This window comes from Papilio machaon, chromosome 27 (genome assembly GCF_912999745.1).
Source record: "Papilio machaon chromosome 27, ilPapMach1.1, whole genome shotgun sequence".
NCBI classification, from domain to species: domain Eukaryota; kingdom Metazoa; phylum Arthropoda; class Insecta; order Lepidoptera; family Papilionidae; genus Papilio; species Papilio machaon.
Window position 1 is genome coordinate 1,326,529 of NC_060012.1, and position 21,047 is coordinate 1,347,575.

Genomic DNA, 21,047 nt, shown 5'->3' on the forward strand with positions numbered 1-21,047 from the left:
ACATCGCATGCAGTATTTTAAAACTCTTCGTTACTCTTTTTTATATTATAAGGTGACAAAGGAGAGAGAGACCCACCTAACCCAACAACATAACTCACATTTGTCTCTCGCCTGTCTGTCTGTCGTCTACAGAGAGGTAGGCGGTCCTGTAACATCTACTTCGCTTTAAAAACCCATAGTTAGTAAAAATTTAAAAATGCAACTGATGTTTTTCTTCGAATATAACTTACTAGCTGTCGCCCGCGCATCCGTCCGCGCGGAATTAAAAAAAAACGTAATAGCCTATGTGTTCTTCCAGACTATGTTCTACATCTGTGCCAAATTTCATCAAGATCCGTTAAGCTGTTCCGGAGATACCTTCAAACAAACATCCATCTAAACATTCGCATTTATAATATTAGTACGATTACGTACCTAGGTATCGTAACAATTATTAACACTTGAATCATTGTCTGTCGACCTTCGCACCAAGTTTCGTATTGCGCTGTTTTTATTGATCTAGCAAAATGATCATTATATCAATTGCCTATACAATTGTTATCTAAGATTTTTTCTTCAACTGTACGAGAACTGTTTGAATTTAAGGGGCAATTTCAATATTCAAATACTCTATGCATTATGGGTGTACTTTATGACTACACACAACAAGAGATACAAGAGGATATTTCTCTTTCCTATGCGTCCCCTCTTCCGCCAAATCCAATTTCCCTTCCCATCATTTTCTAATAAGAAAAGAGTGGGAAGGGCTAAAATTAGGCCTCCGGTACCACACTCATCAGATGAAACGCGGAATTGCTTCCACTTCACGCCTGTCTTCTGTGTGGTCGTGGTATTGCACCGGTCGACCCGACCAATTCGTGCACCCAACCAATATTGTTGTTGCGGGATCTACCACTGTTAGTGTTCGTTTCCCACTCCAATGGGATACCACCAATTAGTCTACGAGTTGTTGACTTGAGTGATCATAATTTTAAATACGGGTCCCCTTAGTGATTTCTGAGATTAATAAATAAATAAATAAAACTCATTTGAGTCCAACAAAAATTTCTAAAGTCTAAGATATTGTAAATGTGTACTATAATCCAATGTCAAGGTGGTGTTTGTACTGTAACAATAAAATATAGCGGAATTCAAGACTCTTCAGTTTAATAAAAAACTTATTAGGTAAGGTTAAGTTAAACTATAAACTAAAATATGACAAAGCTCTCCCGAAAACCGGCAGCAATGACTAATTAAACGAATGCTGTAAAAAACATGAATACTTTTGTACTTATTTTGTGTTCAACAGAGTGAAACAACTCTATGTTTCTGAGTCATGAATTGTACGAGGGTCACCATAGTTTTTAAAATTATTGGGAAACAAAAGTGTTTGTGTAGCAAACAACAAATTCTAATCCTCTGCCATCCCACCCTTTCTTATAAGAAAGAGGAAATAAAATTTTCAGGGTAGAGGTTATGTCAACTTATGGCTCAACTTTACTTTCCCGCTCTCCACACCCTAAACCCTGATACACATAAAAATTTGTTCTGCACAGTGTCTCTTATGAAGTTCTGAGCCACCAATATATTTAATTGAAAAAAAAAAATTATGTGAGAACAAATATTATCCACATATGGTCACCCTACACTGGATTAATTCGTCGCGATCACCTGATCCCGCAAAGCCCGCGGGTCGACATCAGTAATGAGTCAGTTTACCATATTCAATGACATATGACACTAGGAAATAATTCATAGAGAACTAATTATATGATGTATTAACTTCAAGGGCTTTTAATCTTTGTTAAATTATATTATGCCATATCAATAACAATCATACTTTGCCTGATGTGCTAAATGAAGTGCTGCATTCTACAATTTATTCAACCAAATCTGTTAAAACAGTGACCATGATAAGATAGTAATGTCCTGGAAAGATTGGTAAAGGACTAACAAAGATATGCCCATACTTATCATCGTAAAATCCAAATTATTAGATCACTTTATAAAAATACATAAAGTATAGTACTCTAAGTGGAAATTAAACTACTTGATAACAATATGTATGAATGTGGAAGAAGCAAGAGAGGTGTTTCAGAACCACACTAAATAAAGGTCTATGGTTATGTTTTTGTTGTTGATACTAGTATTCTTCTACCCCTTTTTTACTTAAACACGTTAACTGCCATAGCATAACTTTGATGATGGCATTTTCTTTTTTTTTGTTTTCGGTGTTATATTGACATCAATTATTTGTATTTATTTTCTTTAAAAAGTTTATGTACATAAAAACTAGTTCTACACGTAAAAATGTTAGGCCAAGATGAATATAGTTTGTTGGGGGCCTTGTCAGTCAATTTCAATAGAGAAAAAGCCCCGAAAGGTGCTTGACAGCTCCCTGGGTTCATTTGAATTTTTGAATTACATGTGTTTGCGTCAGGCACTCGTGACTGACATGGCCCTAACAGATACCATATCTGTCAAGCACTGGTGCCTGACGTGGCAGTTAACGTGTTAAACACTATGACAGAGAAAGAATGTATTTCTGTTCCGTTGCATTCATCACTCTTCGTAAAAATTTCTTGTATAAAATTCTCTTGTCTATGTCAATCAAAGTAATTTGTATGAAACACACATTTAGTACTCTATGACTGTAGCATCTTGTTTTGTACATAAGAAAACAGTTTGTATTTTCATGGATACAACTATGTAAATGGTGCAAATTGTCTAAATGTATAAAATCTTATTTAACGTTAGTGAGTTCTCAATGCAAAACATCTGTACAAATCATTTAATAAAAATACTATTAAACATTTAATAAAAATTTTACAGATCAAACTAGTTGGAAGATTTTTAAAAAACCTATATAAAATCCTTAACAATAGGGAAACTAGAATTTTAGTTCATGTTAAAATTAATCAACAATAATTGATAACATTTAATTTAATAGAACATTTAATAGAAAAAATTACTTGATAATATTCTAATAGTTTGCTAATCTAAATTCTAAATCTTACTAATATTATAAACTAGCTTTTACCCGCGACTCCGTCCGCGCGGAATAAAAAATAGAAAACGGGGTAAAAATTATCCTATGTCCGTTTCCTGGTTCTAAGCTACCTGCCGACCAATTTTCAGTCAAATCGATTCAGCTATTCTTGAGTTATAAATAGTAAGTAACTAACACTTTCTTTTATATATATAAGATGCTAATCTTTGGATGTATTGATGGATAGATGTTTGTTAGAAGGTATCACCAGAACTGCTGCGTTGATCTCACTGAAGTTACACATAATTATAGAACATATTGTAGAAGAAAAAATACACTACTAATTGATGTTTTTATTAAATCCCGAGAGAACAGAGTCACAGGCGACACAGTATTAATATGATACTTTTAGCATATCTTTTTCTCTCTTTTACAAAACTAAGACACCAACATGATTCCATGCAAATGTTTCACCACTAGATGGTATTTACACCTATAGATGTGTCAATGTTAAATTGTCACATTGGATGTTACAAAATCACCGCAATGGCAAGGTCATTTAATTTCTGTTGTAGAGTGATGCATTGTTTCAATTATTGTAATTATAATAGTACAATAGTTAGCTCTTGTATTAACTGGTAAAGAGTTTTACTCATTGTTTAAGTATATTATTGCATTATTATGTAAAGTAACAAAGATAAATAAAAAAGATGATATAATAAAGTATATAATGAAATTATCAAGTCCACTATTTGCTCATTATTTGTTAAGAATACAAGTAAGAGTAGAGTATTTTATTTATCAGAGATGTCTTACCATAGAAAGAGTTTAATGGTAATACTTAGTTAATCTTCCTTCTTCTAAGGGACTTATAGAAAAGTGAATGAATAGGGTTACATTTTTAAGATTGTGAGACTAACTGGTAACTTAATAGGGGTAAGTTTTTGTATCTGTTTCATACAGAATCAATTTATTCTATGTGTAAATACTAGCTGTCACCCGCAATTCAGTCCATGCGGAATTAAAATAAATAAATAAAATATTTATAATACACTCTAAGCAATGTATAGTTTCTTAACCATTTATTTATGATGATGTTGCCACAAAATTAGTGGCTATGAATAGATGTGAATCATTGTGTAACGTAACTTTAATAAGCCTCTAAGCAAACACATAATGAGATCACAGAATTAGAGGGTTATTATCAAAGTTTAGTGTTTAAAAATGATTAATATTTTTAACTATAGAAGTCTAGATATTCTTTTAAATATTAAAACGTAATGATGTAACCTAAATCATACTCATTTACGTCTCAAATGTACATCAAATTAAAAATGAATGCTTTGTCTTGGTGCAACTATAAACACATGGGTGTGCCATCTCAAAATATTTGGTGAAAATGCGTACTAAAGCCATATCGGTACATCAATTAATAACACTAGCGTGTATATGATCGTGTTATTAGCATTAAATTTTATTTTACTTGTTTAAATTCATAAATTATACCAACGGATTTCGTATTCACAAAACGTATTCAATACCCGTTAGTAGCGTTCACCAATAGCGTGAATCAGTGACATGCCGAAATATTAAGCTTATTAGTCGCGTAATGAAATGAAAAAATAAAGTTTAGAAAGGTCTCCCACCTTATACACATCGCCATACGTTCCTGAACCGATCCGTTGCACCAGCTCGTATTCATCTTGTGGATTCCTTCGAGATATATCCGAACTTAGAACACCACCACTATGCGCCATAATCACTATTGAGCACTAAACTAAGATTTTTTTACACTTTCATCTCATTATTCACATAATTGTTGCACAGAACGTCGTGAAATTAATTATTTTTACAACACAAAATAGACATCTCCTTCACTCCACCTGACGTCTGTCGCCATAGAATAAAAAATACTTTGTAACCAAGTCTATGACACGGTAATAATAATACCGTGAGTGAGAGAGATACAGTTATACCCAATTCCTGCGACGTGACAAAGACAGGGATAACTATCTTCTGTCCCTTTCTGCGTACCAGGCTTTGGGGTTTGCTTGGAACAAAGGTTGTCCCCTACAAACAACCTAGGTTGTCCCTAACAAAGTTTGACATTCGTGCTATTTTTCGAAAATTGTGAGTACTTAGTGGCTGTAATTGTGCAAAAATATTTTGATATTACAGTTTTAGTGAAATCAAGTGTATAAAACATGGTATACTGCTGTATTGTTGGTTGTAAAAGCCATAGTCAGCGAAAAGAGAAAAACATAACCTTTCAATCGTAAGTACTGAAACTACGCACTTATTCACATGTATTCATACAAAATAAGGAAGAAAATACAAACTAGTTGTTCTTTACAGTCTTTGTAATAACTAATATGTTAAAATACGGGTAAAATCAGCTAAAATAAAATAGTATTTTTCGAACATTATGCGCCCAAACGCAGATGTCATTTGTGTCAAATAATATACTGTGGATCTGGGAAACAAGCGGCCATATTAAACTTCTTTTCAAATTGGTTGGTTATTACCCGTAAAAATAATACCACCATCTTGTTGTAAAAATTACCCTGAATTTAGGGGAAATAAATTATAGTATGTATAATGTATATAAATGAAACAATTCACATTTTTATACTATTTTCAACAGATTTCAAAAGGAGTTTTTAATTCTGGTATATGCTGTGTTTTTAAATATTTGATACTTTCTTATCCCGTTGATTTTAAAGAGTATGCTTTTTAATTTGTCCCATGTAAATTTTGTTTCTTAAAAATTACAATCAAAATAGTTTAATATTAAGTAGTTTTACATGTAGTGTTCACTGTAATGATATACAGAGTAATTTAAAATTATATGACTATAATATTGGTATGTTTTTTGTAGCTTTTTATGAAGACTTAGGGCTTCGTGCATATCGAAGAAAAATAGGACATCGTTTGAATGCTCGTCTAATGGACCTAAGACTGAAGAGATGCCGCGCTTTGTTGAAGCGGTACGCGGGAAAAAAATATCGGGAAATTCTTTTTTTGGAGTCACTCAAGACATCCTTGATTAAGGCAGCCGCCGATATTGACATGGACCTCGTTCGTGCTGTGATAGACGACTGGCCGAGCAGATTGAAGGCCTGTATTCAAAATCACGGATGTCATTTTGAATAAACTTTAGTGTCATAAGAATCTATGTTTTGTTAAGTTCAATTTGGTATATAAATGGTCACATAATGAATAAACTTGTTTCAATTATTTTATATTAAACATGTGACAGAATTTATGACCTGACTAAGTATTACTAAAAAAATCTGTTTACGTAATCTTAGTCACATAAACAAAAATTACGCATTGTTTTTTATATTTATTACGTTTATTAATTACAATTTAATTGGGAATATATAAATTGGTCTATATTAAATTATATCGTAATTATTCATTTTCGGGACAAAACAAATAACTGGTAACCCCATTCCTTTTACTTATATATAGGTATAGTCTATAGTACTCTCTATCTGTCCCTTACGGGTGAACGCGCATGTCATATCTATATAATTCTTCATCTGAGTTTGTAACGTCTTCTACGTCTATGATACGCCCATTTTGTGCCAGAGTTGCAATTATCAAAATTCAAATTTCATTTCATAGCTTTTAAATAAAATTCAAGTTTGGAAATAGTGCTTTAAATTACAACGCTTTACAAGTTCTTGTATTAAATATAATTTAAAAAATTAAAAAAATAAATTTAATGAACATTTTGAAAGCTAGCAATTCCACCAGATGTCATCGAAATTGACATAAATTCAAATTTACAATACAAAAGATGGCGCCTTTTCTCAATGGATCTTATCTTTTAAACATAGATTTTCAATTTTCTTCTGTTACTCATAGACAAGGAACTCATTTCAACAAAAGAATAAAACTATTATTAGGGTTGTTGCTTTAAAATTTTGATACATTGGATGCATTGATGCATACAATTTATCAAAGAATGTCACGTTTTTCCCTCCTAATATTTAAGCAATAAACATACTTAACATCACATAACATTTTTATATTTTTATGATCTACTAAAGGCTCAGATGAAGAATTATATAGATATGGCATGCGCGTTCACCCGTAAGGGACAGATAGAGAGTACTATAGACTATACCTATATATATGTAAAAGGATTGGGGTTACCAGTTATTTGTTTTGTCCCGAAAATGAATAATTACGATATAATTTAATATAGACCAATTTATATATTCCCAATTAAATTGTAATTAATAAACGTAATAAATATAAAAAACAATGCGTAATTTTTGTTTATGTGACTAAGATTACATAAACAGATTTTTTTAGTAATACTTAGTCAGGTCATAAATTCTGTTACATGTTTAATATAAAATAATTGAAACAAGTTTATTCATTATGTGACCATTTATATACCAAAATGAACTTAACAAAACATAGATTCTTATGACACTAAAGTTTATTCAAAATGACATCCGTGATTTTGAATACAGGCCTTCAATCTGCTCGGCCAGTCGTCTATCACAGCACGAACGAGGTCCATGTCAATATCGGCGGCTGCCTTAATCAAGGATGTCTTGAGTGACTCCAAAAAAAGAATTTCCCGATATTTTTTCCCGCGTACTGCTTCAACAAAGCGCGGCATCTCTTCAGTCTTAGGTCCATTAGACGAGCATTCAAACGATGTCCTATTTTTCTTCGATATGCACGAAGCCCTAAGTCTTCATAAAAAGCTACAAAAAACATACCAATATTATAGTCATATAATTTTAAATTACTCTGTATATCATTACAGTGAACACTACATGTAAAACTACTTAATATTAAACTATTTTGATTGTAATTTCTAAGAAACAAAATTTACATGGGACAAATTAAAAAGCATACTCTTTAAAATCAACGGGATAAGAAAGTATCAAATATTTAAAAACACAGCATATACCAGAATTAAAAACTCCTTTTGAAATCTGTTGAAAATAGTATAAAAAATGTGAATTGTTTCATTTATATACATTATACATACTATAATTTATTTCCCCTAAATTCAGGGTAATTTTTACAACAAGATGGTGGTATTATTTTTACGGGTAATAACCAACCAATTTGAAAAGAAGTTTAATATGGCCGCTTGTTTCCCAGATCTACAGTATATTATTTGACACAAATGACATCTGCGTTTGGGCGCATAATGTTCGAAAAATACTATTTTATTTTAGCTGATTTTACCCGTATTTTAACATATTAGTTATTACAAAGACTGTAAAGAACAACTAGTTTGTATTTTCTTCCTTATTTTGTATGAATACATGTGAATAAGTGCGTAGTTTCAGTACTTACGAGTGAAAGGTTATGTTTTTCTCTTTTCGCTCACTACGGCTTTTACAACCGACGATACAGCAGTATACCATGTTTTATAAACTTTACCTTACTAAAACTGTAATATCAAAATATTTTTGCACAATTACAGCCACTAAGTACTCACAATTTTCGAAAAATAGCACGAATGTCAAACTTTGTTAGGGACAACCTAGGTTGTTTGTAGGGGACAACCTTTGTTCCAAACAAAGCCCAAACCCTGGTACGCAGAAAGGGACGGAAGATAGTTATCCCTGTCTTTGTCACGTCGCAGGAATTGTGTATAACTGTATCTCTCTCACTCACGGTATTATTATTACCGTGTCATAGACTTGACTAAAGGTATTCCGAGTAATTTATTTAATATTTTTGTATTACGTACGAGAATAAAACACATGACAAATGTTAAAATGGTATATTTATTACAATCCAATATCTCCGGCCGGCATTTATGTAACGCGTTACAAAAATTTGTTTAATGGCCGACATCACTATAATAACCTCTAACACTTTATTATAAAATTATATAATCTTTTGGTACAATCCATTTAAGTGCACTTCAAAAATCGTTACCACGTATGTGATGTAAAGGCTAGTCTCACACTATGGAAATTCAAAATTTCCTATTCAGTTTTACAACGCGCGGGCTTACAAAGCAACATTCATTCTTGTATTAGACGAACCATAGATAATTGGGTAAGATGCATAACTATAACACAGTTCACACTAGACTCAGTATGAATGATTTAATCTGTTTAAAAATTATCACAACTATTAAAAGCAAAGATAATTAATAAAGATTATTCTAATATAATCTATTATTATCTAATACAAGAAAAACAATGTATGCAATTTGAAATTGAGGCATTTTAAATTCACGCGGAATTCAACTAATATATCGGCGAATACCAAGCCATGTTCACCATTTGAAGTTAGCAACAATAGAAAAAGTTTTTTTCACTTAACTTTGGATCTGTTCATTTCTTTAGTTCTAACAAGCATTCTGTAGCTAACTTCAGATTTCACATCAATGGCGTATTCAACATTATTATACATATTAATTTTTTATTGTTATGTTTAAAGCTTTCTTGGTGTATAACAGCTGAATTCTTTACACCAAGAATATATTTGTAAATATATAAATATATACAGAATATATGAAAAATTTATACATAGATAATATATACATAGGAATTTTTTTTTTAGATATTGTTAATTTGTCAACGGTTATATGTTAAAACAGTATATAACATAGTTGATAGAAATCGATATTGCTTCTGATATTTTCATATATTTATTTGTACTTGTATTATATTTGAATTAACAAGTAAACATTTTTTTTTATCATTTTGTCAAATTTAACAAATATTACATAATATGTATGCATATATACAACAATATAATATATTTTTAAAAAATTTGAATGATCGATTCTCGCAAATATTCGATACGCAAAAATAATTAAAGAAAACCCAAGAGATTATTTAAATATTAATGAATTAAAATACATTAGAAATAAATATTAATAAGTTCAAATTAATTTTTACGTTACAATAGCCTCTATTTTGTATTCCTAAATTACGATAATTTTTCACACACATTGTTCGTTAATATGAATAGCATATCGTCACTTAACAAGAAAAAAAGTGATATTTTTTAAACCAAAACTTTATAGGAGAGTAATTTTAAACATTTAAACTATAAATTATCTAATATATAAAATTCTCGTGTCACAGTTTTCGTCACCGTACTCCTCCAAAACGGCTTGACCAATTCTCATGAAATTTTGTGAGCATATTGAGTAGGTCTGAGAATCGGACAACATCTATTTTTAATTTTTTTTTAACTGTGCGCGGACGGAGTCGCGGGCGACAGCTAGTTTATTTATAATACTAGCTTTTACCTGCGACTTATTCCGCGCGGAATAAAAAAAATATGCACACAAGATAAAAAAGTTCCTATGTCCGTCTCCTAGTTCTAAGCTACCTCCCCATCAATTTTCAGCTAAATCAGTTCGACCTATCTTGAGTTATAAATAGTGTAACTAACACGACTTCTAGAAATTAAATTATTAGAATAATATGTTTTCGGAAAACAAGCAAAAAAATCAATTCAATTTATCAACGCTTAATTGTTTTAAGTTTTTTTTTAAATATCACGATGTTGTTGTAAAGTGATGATATCATGTTTTTGCGCACGGTTAGTATTATTTACTTATATAATTTTCATTTTGTTAAAATATATTTGCGATAGTCGATAATTCATATTTCTAATGTTTGAATATAGCATTTCTATATAGATTAAATATTTTAAAAATTCTATTAATTAAATTAAAAAAAAAAACTACTTTAAACAAATTGTATCAAAACAATATTGTCATTGCCTTTTATAGTATTTGAAAAAAAAAAAAACCAGAGACAATATTTGTTATTACAATGTTTGGAAATTCAGGCTAAAAGATGCATGTTGGAAAAATTGTCTATGCGTATACGAAATAAAAAAAATGTTTATTACAAAAAAAAACTACGTAGTTTACTATTTAATAATTAATTCTTCCACCAAATTTTTGTACAAAATGTTTTTTTTATAGTGAAAAAGCTATCATATTTGGTAAAGGAGACAAATCCATGGACAAATTGAAAACCATAGTGAAACCATAGTGAGATAGAAGCAAACTAATTCCCAACAACTTTGGCACTTTACAGCTTTTTAATTTTTTTTTTAATTTTCAAAATGGAAGTTAGTATTATCGCCGATAGATAAAATCCTATTTAATAATAATATTTATTCAACGAAACATTTACAAATTTAACCTATTAATTCTAGAAATTAAAAAATAAAACAGATATACACACACACAAACAAAAATCATTTTTATATAATTGATAGAGATCTATTGAATATGGTTTTTTTTTAGTATCTGTCTTTAAAAAGTAATTTGATATTTTTTGCCAACTACAACATATTTCATTTTAGTTTTTTTTTTTTAACTGTATATTAATAATACAGAGAACTAATCCAGTCAAAGTATTTAACGGATTATAAGACTGAATTTCAATTAAAATTGTCTAAGAATTTTTTATATAAATAAATATTTAAAAAAAAAGCATTTCTGTACAACAGTAATATAACAATAGACAACAGACAGACGAGCAATTAGTAATTAAATTAAAAAAAAAAAACAATTCACTATGGTAATTGTAAAATTTGATTAAAATCATTTTCAAATTCATAAAATTATTATTTTAAAAAAAATAAAGTCATACATAAATCGTAAAAGAGTTTTGGTCTGAAAATAATTTTTAATAAAAAAAAACATGCAGTCATAGAATATTCAACTTATAGATGCGAATTTTCATAAAATTTTTCCATATAATCGAGAATCGATTTTAGATGTTATATTTTTTAAATGACAACACTGAAATAATTTTTCGCATTTCGGCCAAAAGGAAATATCCAGGCCAGAAAATATTAAAAAAAATCCGCATCAAAAGTTCTCTGGAGGCATTTGGCCTCAATTTAATGAGGATTAAATTAATTTATGTATGCATGTATGGATTAAAGAATAAAAGAGAAATTTCATCTAAGAAGACAACCACGCCCAAAAAAATACTTAAAATTACAATTAATTTAATCTATTAACTAAAAAAAAATATATATTAAACAACGTTAATCAATTATTAACTAATGGTAATTAGGAGAAAAAGGGGAGTCATCTTAAAATTAATAGTAACGTAAGCATTAAATTAGAAAATACAAAAGAAAAAAAAAAACACAGTTTGAATCAACCCAAAGTTTTATACAATCCGTTCGAATAAATAGATTTTTTAATTAATTTTTCTTTTTTAAAAACCATTTTTATTTTAATATTAAACTACGCGTGAGCAAGCGTCCATTAAAATATCAAATCACTATTCCTGTCTCGGATATTTGAAGGTTACGACGCCATATTGAATAACGTTTTTTTTATAGCATGAGATTTTTTTTTCGTGAAACAAAACTTTTTTGACATATTACCAACAATATTTTTTTACAGCCAATCGATGCAAAATAAAAAAAAAACTTTAAACATATTAGTAATATATCTTAAGTTTTGTTTAAATTAAATCTCATACTATATTAATCCGGTAGTAGTTTATATTCACACATAAGTCATGTCAAAAATTTGTTTTAAATCAACTTATTTAGTTTGAAAAGATGTGGAAAAATTATTTAATTAATTGTATTAGAGCAGTGTTTCCCAAAGTGGGCGATAACGCTCCCTTGGAGGCGTTTGAACTAAGAGGGGGCGATAAGAGGTTCAAAAAATGGGGGGCATTGAAATTAATTGAAGTTACGAAATTGTGGTTTTTAAGTTTTAGGGCTGAATAAAAATTAGGGGCGCTCTGAAATATAATTGATTTTCAAAGGGGGCGGTGAAAGAAATAAGTTTGACAATCACTGGATTAAATCATTATCAAATATGTACAGAGAAAATTTGACATCATAGACAAGTATTTTCTATCCCTTTTATTGTCTATGAAAAAAGAAAGACAACACTATATAAGTCTTACAGAATTTTCAACAGTAGAAACTAAACACGGTTAAAAGTACATATAAACCTTAAACACTTTTAAACCATATTCCAGTTAACCACAGTTAAATATCAGTATTTTTTATAAGATTTCTTAAAGTTTTGAATTAATCAAATAATTAAAGTCTCGTCTAATAGTAATCAAACAAGGATATCTGAACTGGGGGGCGCTGCTGTCGCGATTAGTTCTGTCAGAATATAAATCAAACCTATTTACATTTAGAAAATTAATTAAAAGAGAAAAATGACATAACAACTACAGTATAAAAAAGATTTTTTGATATTATCTGGGGGGCGCTACTAAGCTGTGGATAATTTAGTTTGAATTTTGCCCACCGATTCAAATAGTCATGTTTTTATTATGACATGACAAATGTGTGTCAAAGACGCAAACCGGATTATATTACTTTCACCTACGAGTTGTGGCGCGCGTCGTTCTAACCGGAGTCTTTTTAGCTTTGCTTTGCGTCTTTCTTTTACCTTTGGTATTAACACTTTCCACAGAATCAACTCTACGATCCGATTCAAAAGAGAAAGCTGGTATCACGCTCTTGACTTGAGAAGGAGATAAACTGATCTCCATTCTTCTCCGTCTAGAACGAGTCATTCTAACATTGTCTTCTATATTAATCTGTGGTAATTCTCTTTTAGCTCTAACAATTTTCCTAGTTTTCGGCTCTTCGCTTGTTCTAGAAGAATGTCCATTCTGACCTTTCTCTCTTAATACCGGTTTGGTATCTTCTCGTTTCCTCTTTCTTGTTACTTTGGTGTTTTTATCATTTTCGATCGATTCATTTGTGGCTCTTGTCTTCTTCTCTACGCTCTTACTTCTTAGAACTCTTTTTTCTGGCTGACTCTTTTTCGGTCTACCTCTACCACGTTTTGGTGTTGGTGGTTTCTCTGCATCACCATTTAGTTTCTTTGATTGTCTAGTTTCAATTCTCCGCCGTTTAGTCGGTGGTGATTGTGATTCTTTCTTCTTTATCCTGCTACCTTTGGGGAAAGCGACTTCTGTTTCATCTAAACCTTGACTGCTTTCTATATAAATGTAGTCATCTAATTTGGATCTAGATTTTGCGTAGGTCTTTTCAACCGGTTTGACTGTGGGTACTTCGTCTGCATCGTAAGTGGGCGGGTCTTGTTCTGTAAGGGGCGTGTCCTGAGTGTTAGCACGTATTAGTTCCACATCGTGCTCTATGGAATTCTTGTTCATTCTGCTCTTGAGGTTGTTTATGGTGAGGAGGAGTGAGGTCTCTTGTGTGTCATCTTCCTCGATGGCGCCTTCTGTATCGGAACTAGATTTCCGCTGCTTGTTCTTGCTACGTCGACGTTTGTAGAGGTCCGCTTTGGTCATGTCCTGGAATAACAACATTTAATATTTACAAGAGGTGGGGTATAGAGGCGTCAGTAATGTATCAGACATTTCGTCCGAGCCCAATTAAAAAAATCTAGTAATAAATATAGCCCATTTCACCTGGGGGTAGTTTAGCCTATTCAATGCAAACAAACAATCAAATATTTCTTTACTTACAGCCAGTTTGAAGGCTGCGCTATCCTCGCTGCAGCCGAGCTCAGTCAGCAGCTCAGCTAAGCTGAGCCGAGCACTCTCCGCACAAAGTAAACCGCGCACCAGTCGCTTACTGTCACTTGATATATCTTCCCATACTGCACCTATATACGGAAAACTTAAGTTAATTAAAAATAATACTATTTGTTATCCTCCGACTGCCTTTCACTTCTATGACACTAGAGAAAAAAATACGGATCAATTGACACTTTGTTTGTCAAAATTTGTTCAGTCGTTAAATCAGATTTACTTTCTACTAGCTGTCGCCCGCGACTCTGAATGCGCGGAATTAAAAAAAAACTTAATAAATAGCCTATGTGTTCTTCCAGACTATTTCCTATATCTGTGCCAAATTTCATCAAGTTAATTTCAGCCGTTCCGGAGTTACCTTCAAACAAACATCCATCCATTCATCCATTTAAACATTCAAATTTTTAATATTGGTAAGATTTATATACATTTAGTAATACATTCGTACCAAAAACATTCTTTTTAAATAAAAAAAAACTTCTTAACAATAATAAATCCTCACCATCCATAGAGAAGCTTCCAGTTCTGATCCTATCCATGAAGGCGGTGACTGGTTCCTTGTTGGACACCGGCTGGAATGGCGCTTTGCCGCACAACATGCAGTACTGGAATTACATATAAAATTTGTATTTTTTTCAAATATACGCATACATTTTACAGACACAACAAAAGGAACTATGCCTATACAGCCAAGTCTTCAGTAGACTTTTTTATTTATATGACACTAGCTTTTACCCGCGACTCCGTCCGCGCCGGATAAAAAAATAGAAAACGGGGTAAAAATTATCCTATGTCCTATTCCTGGTTCTAAGCTACCTGCCCACCAATTTTCAGTCAAATCGATTCAGCCGTTCTTGAGTTATAAATGGTGTAACTAACACAACTTTCTTTTATATATATAGATTTAATGAGATGATATGAAATGAAACCTAATTAATTGAATCAAATCATTAAATCTGACATTGAAACAAATTAGTAGCTTCTTTTTAGAAATATTCGCAAGAATCATAAAAGCTTTGAAACTTTAGACATTATTTTGACGATTGGTAAAGAGAACGCACGAGGTATGTAAAAGCCCACTTCCTAGACGCTATACGTCCCTGCAATACACCACTTTTTGACCAAATTTATAAAAAATATTTTTGATGTGAAACATCTATAGGATCACTTGTAAACCGAATTGTTGGCGTGGCGACGCTTGCCGTGGCGACGGGTCGCCAAGCTATACTGAGGTATACATATATATATATTTTATTTTAATAATATTATTTTTTATACATATTACTTGTACACACACGATGTTTCACATCTGCCAGGCGTCCCATGACGGCTCACGTTTTTTTTTTTCAAATCGGTTCAATATATTCAATACAAACAAACAATCAAATATTCCTCTTTTTAATATTAGTAAATATAAAATATATAAAACTTACAAATATAACACCAAGACTCCAGAGGTCGCAGGCGGGGCCGTAGCCTGGAGCAGTGGAGGAGCGCGCACAAGACACCACCTCCGGAGCAGCGTACGGCAAACTATAGTAATACAATTAAATCTTAATTAATATTATAAATGAAAAGGTTTATGTATGGATGGATGAATGGATATTTATTAGAAGGTATCTCCAAAACTGATAAATAGATTTTGATGAAGTTTGGCATAGATGTAGAATATAATCTAGATGAATACATACTTATGATCCTTATATCCTGGAATATATTTCATCCTTTTTTTTATTTTACGCAGAAAGTCGAGTGCAAAAGTTAGTGAAGCAAAAACTTTGAAAGACAGTTAATTGTTGGTTAGTGCAAATTTCAATAAAAAAAATCTTTAATAATGAATTACGGTTGAATTTTGACAATGAGCATCCACTAGTCTACTAATATTATAAATGCAAAAGTTTAGATGGATGTATGGATATTTGAAAGTATCTGTAGAACGGTTCAACAGATCTTGATAAAATTTAGCACAGATGTAGAACATAGTCTGGAAGACCACATAGGTTACTTATTAATTTTTTTTAATCCGCGCGTACGAAGTCACAGTCTACAGCTAGTATTAGTATAAAGTTCTTAGCACTCAGTGAAAGCGAATCGGAACAATCACCTTTTAGACATATTGTCTTGGTTCTGTCAAAGAAAAGAGAAAGAGACAACAATACATGTTAAAACAAGTTTCACTACAGTGGAGTTCTACGGTTACATAAACATTAGATTCTTAAATTAAAAAAACTTTATTAGTAGTCTATGTGTTCTTCCAGACTATGTTCTACATTTATGCCAAATTTCATCAAGAGCCATTGAGCTGTTCCGGAGATATCTTCAAACAAATATCCATCCATCCATTGACATTTATAACATTAGTAAGATTGTCTTCGTTTCTCTATTTTTACGATCACAATGTACATACATATCTGTTGAAAAACATTACCCATCCCATGAGTAGGGCAAATAGTTTACCTGAAGCAGGGCGTCATCATACGAGGCCTGTCCTCGTGGTCGGGCAGACGTCGTGCAAAACCAAAGTCCACCACTTTCACACGAGCCTCGTGCAAACGAGATGACGTCAACAGAATGTTCTGGAACATGAAACCACATTTAGTAAAAAAAAAAAAACTTATTGAGGAACTATTTAAATACTAGCTTTTACCCGCGACTCCGTCCGCGCTCAATAAAAAAAATGCACACAAGATAAAAAAGTTCCCATGTCCGTCTCCTAGTTCTAAGCTACCTGCCCATCAATTTTCAGTCAAATCGATTCAGCCGTTCTTGAGTTATAAATAGTGTAACTAACACGACTTTCTTTTATATATATAGATAGATAGAAGATCAGAAAGTTTTTCACTAAAACTGTACTCAGTGGAGTTAAGTAACAATTAATTACTCATTATCAGTTTACTATACATCCCAACTGAGGGGCTCGGAACCTACCCTAAGTTAGGGGTGACTAGATCATAGTCAACCACACTGACACAGTGCGGGTTGACTTCACACATATCATTTGAATTTCTTCTCAGATATATTGCAAGTTGCATCACCTTTATCCTTCATTGTAAGAACCTCGGATAAATATATAGTAAATAGCAAAACAGATTGGTATATAGCGGGATTCGAACCCAGGATCAAAAAAATAAGACAAATCTGGTTTATATGCTATCAGCCGATCTTATACTGTAAGCTTGAATCGAGTTTACATTTGGCTTCTAAGCCAAAGTACATAGACGCACGCGACTTTTAGGGCAAATAAATTAGCTTACATTTGGTTTACAAGCGAAAGTACTTAGTTACAAGTGACTTATAAGTCAAACTAGCTGTCGCCCGCCAGTTAAAAAAAACTTAATAGCGGTATGAATTTCTTCTCGCCTTTTAAACTTTCCCTAGACCTCCACGAACATTTCAAGACTAAGATAAGATAAATCCGTTCAGCCGTTCTCGAGTTTTAGTGAGACTAACGAACAGCAATTAATTTTTATTTATATAGATTACTTGACCTGGCTTATAAACTAAATCATTTTACATGTGACTTATAAATCAAACCAACTGACTTATAGTTGTACTAGCTGTCGCCCGCGACTCCGTCCGCGCGCAGTTAATAAGCTTATATGACACGTTCGTAGATTTACCATAGCAGCGCCATCTATTGATTACTTACTCAACCCAGTCGAAAGGTATCGACATCTGTTAGAATCATTTGGAGTTAACAGATAATTGTCACTGTCAAATAATAACAGACAAATAATTAGCAATAAATTAAAATTGCGACTATAATTTGAGATTTAAACTATCCTATCTCTCAAGTTGGATCGAACTGCACATGGTGTGCGAATTTTATTATAATCGGTTAAGTGGTTTAGGAGTCCATTGAGGACAAACATTGTGACACGAGATTTATATATATTAAGAAGATTAAAGTTACCTCCGGCTTGAGGTCCCTGTGTACAGTTCTCCGAGCGTGCATGTGTCGTGTGGCGAGTGCGAGCTGTGTGAGCAGCCGGCGCGCCACCTGCTCCCCAAGACCGGCCGCACCAAAGTGACCGCTCAGCTCGCCACCGCTAGCCAGCTCCATTACTATGTATGTGAATGCCTGGAATTAGATTAAAGTTAAATATATTGTTGTAGAATAAGTTATATGACACATATAAAGGTTTTAGACAGTTTTTATTCAAACATTTCAACTTGTAAATTCACTTTGTTACATAATTTTAAATTTCATAGACAAGAATAAATATATTTCTAAAATAAATACAATGAGTCTCGCTCGCACAGATACAACGGCCGCCGTCCTCAGGGATTGTAAACCTTTTACTGGAGACTATAAATTTTGTTCTTGTTTGCATAATGTGGTTTTGATTAGCCTTGAGGCACGACAAAAAGTCCTTGGTTTGCTTGACTTTGACTTTACTTGTAATACAAAATCTAAATAAATAATTTATATAATAATAATAACTATATTTCATAAGTTGGTAAATTTTCTTTCACTTTCAAATAATTCATGTAAACCGCACTAAATACAAAAATGTTTGTGACCACTGTCAGTAGGTAAAGAGGTCATTGTACGAAATTCTTCGTGCGACCGGACTACATACTATAATAGTTTTAATCTTTATGACAAAGAAATATTCCTAACAATAAAATAGTATAACTAAAAGAGAGGCCAAGTAAAAGTGACTTATAAATAACGTAGTATGTATAAGTAATTTTGACTTATAAATAACATAGTATTTGTAAGTCATTTTCAATAATAATTCTTTTAAGTTTAAAGCCAAGCTAAGATATCTGAAGATAATTACAGAATCATGGAAGACTTCATGCAGCGTGATAATGTATGGACATCCCTGACACGCCTTCAGTAGTTCTATTTCTTGTTTCACGTCCTTCTTTTGTGATGAGATTATCTGAAAATAGAATACATCCTATTTATTAATTTTGTACGTAAACAAATCTTACTAATATTATAAATGCGAATGTTTAGATGTATGGATGGATAGATGAATGTTTGTTTGTAAGTATCTCCGGAACAACTCAACGGATATTGCTGAAATTTGGTACAGATGTAGAATATAGTCTGTAAGAAAACATTGACTACTTATTACGTTTGTTTTTAATTCCGCGTGGACGGAGACGCAGTCGACAGCTAGTACTATTACCTTAACAGCGTAATCTTTGCCCGTCTGTCTGTGTATGCACTTCCTGCAGACGGAGTAGGAGCCGTCACCCAACAGAGGAGTGCTCAAGTCCACCGCGTACTTCTGGAAGAACGGAGAGTCCTGGAAACATAATATTAATGTTAAAATGTACATATAAGGAACGAAAGAAGTGAAATGAATAAAATATCTATCTATATATATAAAAGAAAGTAGTGTTAGTTACACTATTTATAACTCAAGAACGGCTGAATCGATTTGACTGAAAATTGGTGGGCAGGTAGCTTAGAACCAGGAAACGGACATAGGATAATTTTTACTCCGTTTTCTATTTTTTTTTATTCCGCGCGGACGGACTCGCGGGTAAAAGCTAGTATTCAAATAAATACGAATGTTAGAAGGTATCTGCAGAACGGTTGAACGGATCTTGATGAAATTTGACAAAGATGTAGAACATAGTGTGGAAGAACACATAGACTACTAATTAAGTTTTTTTTTTAATTCCGCACGGACAGAGTCGCGGCCAAAAGCTAGTATTATGATAAGTGAAGGAATATTGTAAAATTGATATGTAGTTGTGACAAAAAAGTGTTGTAGCGAAAAAGAAATTCGAGTGGTACAGATTTTAGATTAAAATGTAGTACCTTTGCCACCCAGCCTTTAAGTTTATCGTGTTTTTGTCCCGTCGCCTGCATCCAAATCTGGTCAGAGATGATATTCTCTGAGAACAGAATACTCGGAGCCACGTAAGAGTAACCTGCAACAATATTAATATTAAATGTTTTACAAATTTAAACAAATATGAACCTAGACAGAGATCCCCAAACTATTTTGGACAAGTGACCTCCTTTTCCTAAATGAACTGTTACATCAGACCCCCACATGGCCAAATTACCTACTTTTAAGATCAATTATTATTATTAATTCTGACTTAGGTCAATAGAAGAAGACAGAGTGAGAATTAGCAATGCTTTAAGACCTTTCTGGGAATCCCTAACCTATGTTAAAGGCAGCTAGTTAAATTTGTAAAATGGCGTTATTCTTCACCAAAGCCTCTTCTTTACCTTTAATACACCATGAAAAAATATTTCAAACACATCTAATAAAAACTAATATATTAGCCATACTATAACAAAAGAAAAAAGTTACTAGACATCCAAAGATATATAAATCTAGATAAAAATCAGTATTATCTAGCCACTTCTAAATTTCCAAAGCTACCTAACATAACTTACCTAGGAACAATTTATCGTGATGTCTCGGCGCCTGCGCAGGCGAGTCAGTGGGCGGCATGCGAGTGAACTCGTCCGCGAAGTTGCACGTGTCAGCGGCGTGCGACAACGCGGGCACGAAGGGGGCGGGCACCTCCCGGCGGGACACCGCGCCCCAATCCAAATCCTGGTAGGGTAAGGGATT

General features: G+C 32.4%; 2 protein-coding genes across 3 annotated transcripts in view; both read right to left on the reverse strand.

The window, feature by feature from the left end:
* Positions 1-4,857, reverse strand: part of LOC106708078 (mitogen-activated protein kinase kinase kinase kinase 5) — a 36,893-nt gene extending 32,036 nt beyond the window's left edge. For both annotated transcript variants that reach the window (XM_045684743.1, XM_045684742.1), the window contains exon 1: positions 4,615-4,857. In XM_045684743.1, the coding sequence (XP_045540699.1) occupies positions 4,615-4,725 (111 nt within the window). In that variant the 5' untranslated portion in view covers positions 4,726-4,857. The remainder of the gene's footprint in view (positions 1-4,614) is intronic.
* Positions 4,858-13,203: 8,346 nt separating this feature from the next.
* Positions 13,204-21,047, reverse strand: part of LOC106708114 (ribosomal protein S6 kinase alpha-4) — a 76,593-nt gene continuing 68,749 nt past the window's right edge. The window contains exons 9-18 of the mRNA XM_045684723.1: positions 20,867-21,029; positions 20,276-20,388; positions 19,635-19,754; positions 19,278-19,382; positions 18,404-18,571; positions 16,948-17,066; positions 15,924-16,023; positions 14,993-15,095; positions 14,425-14,564; positions 13,204-14,250 (exon numbers count right to left, since the gene is read on the reverse strand). Coding sequence (XP_045540679.1) covers positions 13,303-14,250; positions 14,425-14,564; positions 14,993-15,095; positions 15,924-16,023; positions 16,948-17,066; positions 18,404-18,571; positions 19,278-19,382; positions 19,635-19,754; positions 20,276-20,388; positions 20,867-21,029 — 2,079 coding nt within the window. The 3' untranslated portion in view covers positions 13,204-13,302. The remainder of the gene's footprint in view (positions 14,251-14,424; positions 14,565-14,992; positions 15,096-15,923; positions 16,024-16,947; positions 17,067-18,403; positions 18,572-19,277; positions 19,383-19,634; positions 19,755-20,275; positions 20,389-20,866; positions 21,030-21,047) is intronic.